Source organism: Grus americana, chromosome 4, assembly GCF_028858705.1.
Source record: "Grus americana isolate bGruAme1 chromosome 4, bGruAme1.mat, whole genome shotgun sequence".
In the NCBI taxonomy this organism is placed as follows: Eukaryota; Metazoa; Chordata; class Aves; order Gruiformes; family Gruidae; genus Grus; species Grus americana.
This window is the reverse complement of record NC_072855.1, coordinates 51,398,174-51,411,409: the sequence shown is the minus strand read 5'-3', so window position 1 is coordinate 51,411,409 and position 13,236 is coordinate 51,398,174. Positions and strand designations below refer to the sequence as shown.

Sequence of the window (13,236 nt, the reverse complement as noted above, 5' to 3'; positions counted from 1 at the left end):
GAGAACACGATTTTCTGACAAACAAGAGAGAAGTGATGTATTTATTTTTACCAAATTTTCCACTGAAAGGAAAAACCCCCAGTCCATTAAAAAGAAACATAGAAACATGACTCTATTCAAAATAATTACAGTTTAAGTATATTGTAGAACTCAAAACCTTTTGAAGGCCTAGCCCACCCCTATTTAAATGCTGCTGTAAATTGAAGTCTCACAAGAAAAGAAGTAGAGTTTACGCTAATATATATTATTATTGCCACTAGTATGGATCTAGCATTGTAATTCCTTGTTTCATAGTGCTAAAATACCTACTTACTACCATGCAAAAAATGACTATCCCTACCTTCCTTCATTGTCTATACAAAGAAAAGTTAAATTCCTGCTTTCCCTTTGTAGCACCCGACGTGGGCACAGCATAAAAAAGCCAGGCACAATATTCTTCCTCTCTTTCTCACACAAGCACACAAATATTTCAAGACATCAGATAAGAGTATTATAACTATCATGAAGTATTTTGCATTGAAGAAATAAAGGAAGAGAGGATGGAACATGCCGTGTGCCTCAGCCATTCTTCTCGGCCACCCTCCTCCTTTGCAAACTCTCTCCCGTGCCCGTTGGGCTGGAGCTACGCACACCTGGCCATGCACCTTGCTGGTCCCCACCCCAACCTACTAGCTGGGCTTGCCTTGGACATGCCTCCCCTCTCGCAGGGCAACCTCAACGTCATCCCACCCTGATGCGTGCCCATACCACCCCACGATGTTGACATGCGAACATGAGTCGCACAGTAAACTGCATGCATCACACTCGCTGTTGGCCCGCTCTGAAGGAGCATACAGCAAAGGGGAGAAAAATTTCCCTAACTTAAAGAAATTCAATTTCACCTCCTATTTCCGTGCACTAGAACATACCTATAAATATTCCCTGAGGGCACTTCCAGTGATATTATGGGGCATGTCATTCACAGCTCTTCTAGGATAAAACCACTCAGCTTTGCAATACAGTCTCATCGCTCCAATCAGAACTGTTAATGAGATGCCCTAAGGTACAAATGGAAGACATTCCAGGGCACCATAATAATTTATAAAAACAGTTTCAGAGGGAAGAACAGTAAGTACCGCACAGTAGCCGATCCTCTCAAATTAATTATCTTTACAACTGAAAAAATCAATATCAAGTATCTGAGGGTTCCTGTTTACAATGTTTGGGAGTTACCTGCTAATTTTGCTAATAAAATGAAATAAAAGGGAGAAATAATACATGCTGTCTGTTGGTAGATCATTACGAAAAATAAATTTGTAAATATGTCCTCTGTACATAATGTCTTGTTTTATCAGATCTTTGCTCGTGACTTCTTGTTTTATGAAATCCAAAATCCTAGGCAATTTTTTTAAAGAACTTTCTCTGTTCACTAAAAGGGGCATACTTCAGACAAATTTAGATCAATTTTAGGTTATTATTATGGCTTTAATGCTTTAAATTGACATTTTACCAAACATTAAAAGCTCTTTTTAAAGGCTATTCTGTAGTTTAGACAATATGAAAAAAAGTAAAAAACCATAAAAAACCTGCAGATATTGTGAAATAAAACAAAGCAAACTTCAGACATTTTATATAATAATATAAATAAATAAATAGTGGCATATAATAATAAATAAATAATACAAGTTTTGCACATTATGCTCTACCTGATAGGAAAGGCCATGGTACCTAACACTCATATCAATGTTGTTATGCTTCCAAGGAAAAGGTCACACTAGCGTGGAAACGGCAAGTTTGGGTATACTGAATGCCACACACACTTAAACTCATGATATTTTGCCTCATTCTAGTATTTCTTTTACAAATGGAATACAGAAATAGCCCGAGTGTTCAAATGACCTTTTTCTGGTGTTTAGTATAGCACATTTTGGCTAAGTGTTTTTCCAAGGGATAAACCACGAAATATGTGGCAACAGTTACAGAGGTCCTCTTCCCTGGTACTAATGCTTGTAAGAAATCCAATTAAGAACAGGGGGCAATGTGGGGGAAAGGAGAAAGGGAGGAAACTGGTGCAAACTAATTGAAACATTGCAGTGCAGCTTATGCCTATATTCAGTTAAAACAAATTAAAAGAAAACACATTAACTGTGGTAAAATAGTTTGGCAAGCAGTATTTCACAGATATATATATAGATAGATATATATGCATGCAAAAGATGCAACCTTTGTTCTTCACCCAGATTATGTCAAACAAAACACAGGGCACTTCAAAGTGTAGCTGTATTTGAACATGAATTTACAAGAAACAATTTTTACTGGCAAATACTTTCTTGAACTCATCAATATCACCACAGACCTCTTACCCCTAATACATGGTAATAAAATTCATGTGAAATCTACTTCATTCACATTTCAAATATGGACTATACCAAGATATATTCAAAAATAACAAATGTAACTTTTGAAAAAAAAATAATTGAATATTGAAATATCAAGTCATTAACTCCATTAGAATGTTCTACTTTACTAGACACTCCTACTTTCTTTAAATTAGAAATAAATAAATTGCTTAAAACATCATTCTGTGAAATAACTTGCAACTGCTCTAACACTACAAGAAAGGAACTTAATTGCTAAGTGTCAGTGTTAATCAATGTTAATCACAGAGCATCACCTAACATTATCCATCCTGGACGAATTAGAAAAAAGCTTAAATACTAACAGTGTGGAAAGTAGCTGAAAAAGATTGACGTCTCTTACCCATTTTCCCCTCCTGGATTCTAAAAGTATCCAATAGCTTCACTTTTTATGTTGGTCTTTTCAGATTGAAATAGACTGAATTGATTCTGTCTGGAATACTTTCAAAATCACTTCTTTTTCTGCCTCAGTCTTATCAAGCCCAAACTGTAATGCTTCTCATTACACAAGTCTATCCACTTGTAAAATTTAACAAAACAAAAAAGTTCCTAAATTCTCAAAAAATTAAGAATGCCATTGTTAAAAATTGTCATATAAGCATTAAAGGTCTTTTCCTTAACACTGTCTTGTTGAAAGTCTGTTGAAACCAAGCAGGTATTGACCTTTGACTTCACAAGTAGTTGAGCAACTGTTTGAAAGTTTGCTGCTTAAATCTCAAGTTCTACCTCAAGTGTCAATACAAAGACAATAAGGATATAGAAAGTCATCACAATTTTGTTTTTTTAAGAAATTTTTAATAATATACCTACAATAAACATCATCTGCATCTCAGACATGTTAGTGTGCCAGATCAGCAAAGAAGTAACAAATGCTTCCGACACAAATTTGAATCCATATTTCCAAAGACTTCATACAGCTGTCTTTCCAGACAACTGCTCAGTCACACCAGCGATTTACTAATCCAGCTCAGAGGGATTTAAAATATTGAGTTCTGTTATCATCCTACCGCTATCACAGGAGCCCACAGCAACATCCTCATCTCTTGTCCAATAATTGGGGAATGACAAAGGAAAGACTGAGTACAAAATCATATTGGATACAGGTGGCTTTCTGAGTCATCAGGTTATCTCTAATCCCTCCTATAAAATAGGTAACTTTTTCAGGTGTATTCGCTAAGGAGGTTATCCACACAACAACCTATGTTTTCCAACTAAGTAAGTGCTGTTAGTTACATGAAACCAAAACATCATATTAAGAGGTCATAAAGTAAGGATTATCGGTTTGACGATAACTTCAAAACAGCCTGCAAAAGAGGGAAGATGTAGGCAAACTTTGTCTGATTTTTATACCATTTTTCAAGAGCCTTTACTTACAAAATGGATAAAAGCTAAGTTTATAGCTTGAGTTCACTAGACCAACACAAACCATAACAGCTAAATCCAAAATTAAATGCAATATTTGATATTCTATGTAAAAAGAAGCCAAAAAAATTACAAATTTCTCATAAATCTAGGAGGCTATCAGGGTAGTAATTTGCATGTCACTGCAGAAACAACACCAGGAAATCCGCTTAGATGTCCTACCTTCTTGAACTGCCTGAAATGGATTGTTACCATCCACAAATGTCACTGAACACGTGATTTTCTCCGTTTGTAAGATTTCATCATTCTGGTTGAGATCAGCAACTGCCATTCGAAAAACTTCCTCATCTTTTTTGGCAGATTCATCAAAAATTGCTCCTGGGGAAAAGAAAGAAAAAAAAGAACAAAAATCACGTTGCACCTTTCACTTGCAGTATCCCAAACCATTACTCATAAGCATTTAAGACATTTTTTTATGCTATAACATCATCCCTTTGCTCACTCCTGAAGAACAGTTCTTTTAACGCAGACCTCAGAAGCTACTTCACAATATACAGAATTTCCACATTTTGACATAATTTAAGACATAAATTGAAGAGAAGCATTGATTCCAGCTAGAAATATTGGGGAAATCTAGTTAAGTACAAACCAAATTATCTGTATAGGAACATGGCCAAGAAATGAGAACTAATCACCTTTCCAAAGGTGCCATTTAATACAGTGAATGACCACAACGGGCTACGATATATGTTTAACATCATGTCTAGTGACAATTAAAAAATATAAAGTTCAAATGAGGTGAGAATAAGCCTCAAATGGTAGCAGCACTGGGAAAATTAGTTAGAATTGACAACTGCAATCAATAGACAGGTCAGCAGCTGATATAAACTATTTCAGGTCTAATTCCTATCAGATTTGTAAAACAACCACTCCAGCTAACTGTCTGACTCTTGAAGTCAGTAAATTAAGTTTAAGCAGTTAATTAAAATAATTTCTGCCTTTATAAATCTGACAGAAAGTGACTGTTCTGCCTTTTCCCCCAAAACATTCAAGCAGAGCATTGTAAACAGGAAATAATTAAACTCAGGAGGAGTTGGCAGAGTGAGGGCATCCAACCCTTGCACAGCTAATTCTTCAGGTATATTGAAGAACTCCAAGGCTAATCCAGAGGTTTTAGCATTTTTTGCTTTCTTTAAACTACAGTGTCACTTTTAGCATCACTAACTTCCTATTATTTTACATTTGGTTTTTGTATGAACTATTTATGCAGAGATGGCACAAATCACACTGCTATAGTCTTATGAAGAATGCTATATTGTTTAAAACCCTCAAATCAGGGCTGTTAGATTTTCAAGCACCTTTAAAGCTTTCATTTCGAGGCAGTAGATTAAAGAGACAGAAGGGATGCTTCAAAAACAGACTTTTGAAACCTGTGTTTAATCATTATGAAATTTCTTCAGTTTTCAGGTTTATTTATTCTTGAGTGTCTGTTGTCAATACAAAACTCAACTAAGGCAGCATATGTGGCAAGGCAGCCAAAGATAATAGAAAATGCTGATCACTGATGATTTCAGGTAAATACCTGCAATCAGGGCTGAAAAGAACTCAAAAAGATTCATTTGCAGGAAATGGCTACTTTAAGAGTAATAAACTTCATACACAGTGTTTATCGCATTTTTTCCACTGACCTCCAATGCTCATCTCCCTGCCAGCATCACTCATCCTACACAAGCGTCATCTCTTCCTACAATCTGACCGCTTTGATTCCAGCATTTTCCCTCCTGAAGCTGCTGCCATCTGGAACAGCTGTTCTTTACCTCTCCACCTCATTCACCTGTCATCTCTGTGCAAATCTCAGCTGAAAACACTCATTTTCTCCCTTGCCCCCATTTCTATTTCCCTTGTTTTATTTAGCTCCATAAAGCAAAGCCACACATGGCTTGGAATATGCTTGGTATGCAAGATGCTGCCAACTGTGTCTTCTCCACAAAGACAACTATTTGTGTATCCAGGTAGCATTTAAGGGTACAAAAGACTTTGTCCAATGACATACCTTAGAATACATTTGTTTCTAACCTCATGGAACAGTTCAAACCAAAACCACACATGCTTCATTTTGAGGGTACACCTATACTGATGATGACAATGACATAGCCCAGCAAACATTGTTAATAAACATTTGAAGGAACAATTGTACATGGTTACTAAGTAACAAGGTTAAAATTAAGAAGGAAAAAAAAAAGGTGGAAAATAATGATAGTAATTAGTCAAATTCCATCCCTGTAGAGTAATTCTGTACCAAATGCCACAATGGAAGGAAGTGAACACACACAGGTTTCATGCACACACATACACACACAGGGCAGCTGTTGATTATGTTGCAAAACAGCATGGCAAAACAAAGACCTTCCAGCCAACACTGTGGAGTACAGCTTCTTATTATGCAGCTATGAAATATCACCTTGAACCTGGCTTTCTCTCCAAAATAATCCAGGTCATTTACTGAATGGAGGATACAGAAAAGTCCAAGTTATGTAGCGTTCCTTTTGCATGTGCCATCACAAAAATCCCCTTCAGCCCCAAAGCCTTCCACTGGGCAGCAGAGAACTGCTCCCAAGACAGTACATTCGCCAGTCCAGCATCGAGTTTCTCAACAGATAAGCCTTCTTGAGAATATTTCTTGTTTCTTTCACACATAGATATCGCTAATAAACTGCTATGCTTTTTCTTCAATTTCTCAGCCTGACACAAATCCTACCTCTGATGGCATCTGGACATATAAGGAACTGGATTAGATGAAACTCCATGCAGCCTTCACACACAACGTTTTGTCTCACTGTAGTACAATTGCTCCAGTTTTGCTCTGACCACTGCTTATTTCACTTATGGCTCCATGTGTCAAATGCAAATTTCAAAATTTCTCCTCTAACCATACTACCTCTTGACATTTTAAACAAGCTACCTCACAGAAATGAGACATCATCACCCATGCTCTAGTGCAGGTGTCTCCATAGGTAAAATAAATAAATAAATATATAGGTGAATTGCAAAAAAAGTAACCGCAGTTCCTTCCTCAACATCCTATCAGGAATTAGATTGTCTTCTTTCAGAAACTAAAGCCTTATTCATTAGAGAATCTAACTTAGCTACACAAAAAGCCTTTTACAATGTAATAAAGGTGACACTGTTCCTTTCAGGAGATGGCAGTGCGCAGCAGCACATGAATTACATTTCAAACAGTAATATGAGAAATTTTATTTCATAATTGATTCTCAATGTTTAATTTCAGTTGTTAAATAAAATGGAAAAACTAAAAAAAACCCCACAAAACAAACCCACAACAAAAAAACCCCAAACCCCAAACCAAAAAACCTCAAATAATTTTGAAATTATTCCTATTCTCATACATACATTTTTAGGTCCCTATGTTTTATTTCAAATACATTCCATGTGTCTATATATCTCTCTACATTACACAGGTAACGGTGGGGTTATTGTTTTTCTAAAAGAAAAGCCTTTTCAATGAAGAGGTAAAAGGCATTGTTTGGATTGTGCTAACATTGCTGGAATATTTTCCTTTTCTTACGATTTCAGGAATCACCCTCTGCTTGACAGGAGTAAATTTTCTGATGTGAAACAGGTCTAATGAAATTTTTTACAGCTAGCCCGAAATGCAGCCCTTAACTAGTTTTGTATTAGATGATTTTCTTTCCTTGCTGCGGCCTGAAATCATACTGAAGTTTTGATGCTTATTCTTTCAAATATAGTCTTTTAACCAAGTTACACAAACAAACAACTCGAATTAACAAATAAAGAGTGTCACACTTTAAAATTACCTCTATAGTGAGAGCTACATGCTCTCTCACTTCCGCATGTACAGCTGCAAAAAGAGAGAACTGGAATGACCGCAAAAATATTTGGAGTATGTGTCCAAAATGAACCCTTTTAGCTATAGGAAAAGTTGTTACAGAAAGTAATCAACAGCTGAGGAGAAAAATCCAAATTATTCCCACAGGTACTTCGAGAGATTCTTTCTAGGAAATGATGTAACGAAACTATTTACAAATGGAAAAAATCTTCAAAATGATACAAAAGTAGATGCTGTTCGTTTCTCTTCTACCCCCTCTGCTCACCTTGGCTGAAACAGGCCTCACACTAAACATGTAATTTCTAACTATACTTGAAGAGTATTCCCATGATCACATCAGGAGCCAACATGCTGACACAGCAACTACTTTGCACCAGTTTCTCCCCCCTGTTTTATTAGCATGTCATTACTTTCAGCTTTATTTCAGAATCTGGATGAGGACAGCACAAATGTAATTCTCCACTGGCTTTTTAAAAACCCTCAGCACATCAATAATGTCCTGTAGCTTAGCAGAGAATTCTTTCTGTTTAACTACTCATTCGCACTCGACCATGTCACCAGAAATCTGTCAATTTAAATGAATATAGACCAAATCATACAAATGCTAAGTTCACCAAGTACCAATGACATCATTAGAATGGCTTTTCAAAGATCACTTGTCCTACTGACCCATACATATAAAAATATAATCCAAATTATATATTATTGTCTATTTCTAGAGTAATTTGCACAGTCTACTGGAATCAGCCCAGAAAACGTAAAAATGGGGGAGAAAAGCATCATGACTGCAAGGAATAAGTGTGAAGAGATTTAAACCAATGTTCATCTTTCTATTGACTAAGAAAGAACAAAGTCCACTGCTTGCAGTGTTTTGAAGTATTATAATTTTATTATCTATGAAAGTATGACATTTCTGGACCTCAGTGCCCCATATTAGTCTCAGAAAATTAAGTACCTCGTTTCAAAGAGGAGGGGGAGTACATGGATTAAATGCCATTGTGAATTGAGGTCGCAGTTCAATTTCAGCACATAAGTTTGATTTTCACTTTATAATGTTGCAGACACATACCTCACCAATAGAAGCAATATACACTTTGCCTAATAATTTACTAGTTCACAAATCCAGGAATGTTTCAAGAGAAAAGGAAGAAAAAGGGCAAGTGTAAAACACTGACTTTTTGAGTGACTATCTGATGTTCTCAGCAGCTGCTGATTCTATGAAAATTTTTGTCCCACCAATATTGTGAGCCTATTCCAGCATCCACTGTATTTGCTCAACTGCTACTATTACATTATTATCCTGAATGAGAAACTTAATGCAGCTCCTGGGAGAAGGATGGCCATGCTGTTAATGATCAGAATTGGAAGCTGGAGGTTTTGAGTCCTCATGGCAAACCTCATCTGAGATGTCCTGCAGGGCCCCAGTAGAAAATAAAGTTAGGAGACATTAATTTCTGGGGGCTTAAATCAATGAGACTGATATTTAAGATCCTGATATACATTGTAGAATAAAATCCCATGTTACTTCTACGTCATAGGAGTGTCTGCTGGTTGGGAAATTTTTTATAAAATCCATTCATTTTTAACCATAATGGCAAATGCCTGGCTATACCCCATTCTAGCATGGCTGACAATGAATATATACATACAGCTTTAGAAGGCCAATTATATTATAATGGAATTATTGTCAACAAGAGGGATTTGACATGTTTGAGAATCTGGCTGCGCTCATGTAGGAATATAGAAGGTCAAATATAGAGATCTTCTCTTTTGTATGCAGCTCCCATTACCTTGGTATTCAGCATGCGCTGATACAACTGGACCCTAAATTTCACTTGTGACACATTGAGAGCTGCTGTTAAGTTTCTCTATTGACTGACAGGCAGTCAAGTATTACAGAATCAAGATGTGATTGCACAATGAAGGGAAAACATCAGCATGCTTCGCCTTTCTCTTAAGTTGACTAAGTTTTAGAAACCCTATAGAAAGGGTACAGTAAGCTTGATTTTGTAATAACAGCACAAAGGGAGTGGAAATCCTCTGTCCCCTCTGTATCAGGAGGGAGTTTCCAGCAGATGTGTCCTCAGCTACCTTGCACGTCACACTGTGGATGCCAGGCACATCACAGGGCTTGGCTGTCGAGCCATGGAGCCCTCAGGGACCACAGCTGGCTCCGACAGGGCCACGTGAGGCTCTAGCTCAGGGCAGAGCCAGTCCCTCGCATCTGAAGCCATCAGCCTTGTGCGTTTGCTCCCCAGAGGCTCCCTACTCTGCACCACGGGGATCTTGGCACCAAAACACATCTAGGTCAAGCTGAAATTTTTTAAAACACTAATTGTTTGTTCATTTTAATTTTTCAAGACTTTCACAGCTCCCATGATGACAGTGAAAGAAACAGCAGGGTAGGCAGACGAGTACCTGCACCAGCTCCTTCTGTGGAGAAAGTAATGTCTCCCTGCCTGCCAAACGGTAAAGGTAAGATTTCTCTTTCTACTTTATATGTCTCGTACTTTTATAAGCGTGGCTCAAGAAATTGAGCAATATATCAGCACATATCTTTCATTATTTATTATCAGACATGTAAAAGAAAATTAAAATAATCAGCTTAACAGAATGTATTTGCCAACACTAAATCTACACATATGTATGGAAGGTCCACATGTGACAAAGCAGCACAGGTGAGACCAGAGAAACTTCACTGCCGTTTCTGGATTACAACTGATACAAGACTGCTCAAGCAAAAGAAGCATCAGGCCTACTGTCTGTTTTGTTTTTTCTTTTTTAACTGGACTTTTGTAAAGTTCTGCTTTTGATAGAGAAGGGTTGATGTTTTTCCAGGCCATGCCATGAGCAATGCCAGTTTCCCTGAGATCACTGACAGTGGGTGACCATATACTACATATGCCTGCACACAGGTTGTATGTATCTCCAAAATACACTCTTTAATCAGCCACAATTGCATCCATTTGTAATCTAAAATATTACAAAATTAGTAAATACACAGTCCACACCTAAACAGAATGCATGAAAAAAACCCACCCTAAACCCAAAACACCCATATTATTATCAAGGGAAGCCACCCTCCCTGTAAATCTTTCCATCTTGTTCTGCAAACTGGTGGACATACACAAATGACTTGTAGGTTACTAGTATTTAAGAAATTAGAGAAACTACCCTTTTAGTTGGGCACAACAATTAAATAAAAGATTAAAGAGCTGGATTGGAGAATGAAAGAGTTTTCCACCATGTTTCTCCATTCACACCTAAGTTCGGCAAATATACTTTGTATGCATGAGCGTAATTTTAGGCATGTGAATCATCTCTCTCAAGTCACACCTTAAATTGAGCCTCTTTGCAGAGCTTAATACAGCACTGCCAACTTTGTATGGCACAACTTTACCCACTGCAGAAGGTACCGCTGCTCACTCTGGGACCTACACCATAAAAATTACACAGTTCATTTCTGTTTCTTTTTTAGGTGATTAACCCCCTATTCCTAGTACAGCTATATGGCTGGAACATCGTGTAAATGGTACAGCAATTCCTTCTCTTTATTCCTTTTTGTTTTCTAACTTTAAATAGTTGAAACAAAGAGGTGAATGAGGAATATTACAGATTTTTCAATCTGGCAAACTGCTAGAGGTGAAGTCTGTTTCAAGTACAATGAAAACCGAAATGTGCAGTTGTCATCTAAACATAGAAAAGTCTCTCCATTCTTCTGCTGAAGCACAGTTGCTTTTTAATGTCCCAGTCTCACAGTAAAACAACCAATACAGCTCTGCTTGTTTCTAAAGTCTGTTATTTGTTTTAAATAATTTGACTACAGGAGGGACTACAGGAGGGTATTCCACTGTATTACACTTTTGTTCTTCTTCTTTTCTTTTTGTTATCTCTAGAGTATACTACCCAGTTTTGGAAGTATTAAGGTGGCTTGACAGGTTGACAAAGAAAACAGACTCAGCTTTTTATGAGCTTTTCTGAACAGATTTACATACAGTAAGAGCCAATGCTTCAGGTATTTTATGTCAAATCTATTAATTATAAAGCAATACAGAATTTCTAGGAAAGCTGAAACACAAGCCTGAAGGTATGGAATCAATTGTCTTTGTTGCCTTTACAAAATTTAATTCTAATATGCTTAGAGGTAGTCTGGGGTCAACTCATCCGGCCACAACAGGTACTGGAGATCTGTGGAGCTCTTAGGAAATTTTGACAATTACTGCTCTCACAGTTTGCAGTATTAGTACGCATATTGGATTTTTTGTTTTTTTTTTTCCTGTTTAATTCTATTGCAACATTGTGGATACACATCAGTGTCATCAGGAATTATGTTCACATTTGGAAAGAAGAGACTCTAAGATCTTATCCTCCTTATTTACAGTCTGTTGGGCAGTACGCACAAGCATGAACACTTTCCAATCACCATTGATTTATTTAAGCTCATCCTAACGGACACATTTCTAATTGTTCTCAAATTCTAAACCACCATTTTCCACTTATATTTAATACAACAAATGGTACAATTTGTCAGAATTGTCTACTGAGCCTTGTTAATCTCATTAAGAAATCAGCTGGTTTTTGCCAGTCCCTTTTTGTGAAGGGTTATTGTTGGCTAGAGAGTACAAGGAGGAGGAGGGCAGAGGGAGAGGAAGACAAAACTGAGATCCTACTAAAAAGGCATGTGTTCAGGTGCATTTTTTATTCCTATGCAACATATAATCAAACACATCTTAAAAAGGTGATTCTAGAAAATCTCCTGGTAAATAATAAAGTCTCTTCTCAATTGCTCTACATTCTCATTAACTTAAGTGATCCTTCAATAGAAAATGAGTGTAAAAACTACTATATCAAAGGAATAACAATCAACATACATCTTGCATTTTTTATAACCAACTAATTGATTGCACAAATTGCAGAGCCACAAAGAATTTGTTCCTGCAAATTGAAAAATACTGCACAAATGCCTGTAGATGCAGCAGGGCACAATATTATCATCATATAAACAATACATTTTATACACAATGTACCTTTCACAGGATAAGAATTAAGATATCTTCTGTGCACTGTTCCGCTATAAACTTGTGGTGATTAACTACAGTGATAATATCTTCACATTCATTATGCAACAAATGAGCTGATAATAATGAGAAGCTTTTCATGTTTTCTATCATAGCCATAACTATCAAGTTGGGGTCTAGCTGTGAAAAGCATCTGGTTTGGTAGATATTATTGCCACATTATTAATATCCCATACAGAAAGTTAGTGTGATGATCATAAATTTGCTGAATAGTATCTGCATTCTTGAAAAAATGTTTAAAAGAAACATAATGTACACTCAGAGCTTGCTTACATGTCATTTTAGAACCAGAACAAATACTGATTCGATATACTATTTCAAAATTTTTATTAGCCCCTGCTTGTGAATGCAAGAACACCTCACAAAGCGATGTCAACAAGGATGACTGCATTGCAAAAAACTCCCAAACTGTTGTTAAGCATTTGTCACTGCTTACTCTCTTTCAGTCTCATACTCATTGCTCTGCCTCTGTGTGCATTTCTGCTTTGTAATTTTTGAAATACAAACTAATGCTTTAATTAATCAAATGATG

At 36.7% G+C, this 13,236-nt stretch overlaps 1 protein-coding gene across 2 annotated transcripts in view; it reads right to left on the bottom strand.

The window, feature by feature from the left end:
* Positions 1 to 13,236, bottom strand: part of GRID2 (glutamate ionotropic receptor delta type subunit 2) — a 747,631-nt gene that overhangs the window by 588,623 nt on the left and 145,772 nt on the right. For both annotated transcript variants that reach the window (XM_054825310.1, XM_054825311.1), the window contains exon 2: positions 3,981 to 4,136. In XM_054825310.1, coding sequence (XP_054681285.1) covers positions 3,981 to 4,136 — 156 coding nt within the window. The remainder of the gene's footprint in view (positions 1 to 3,980; positions 4,137 to 13,236) is intronic.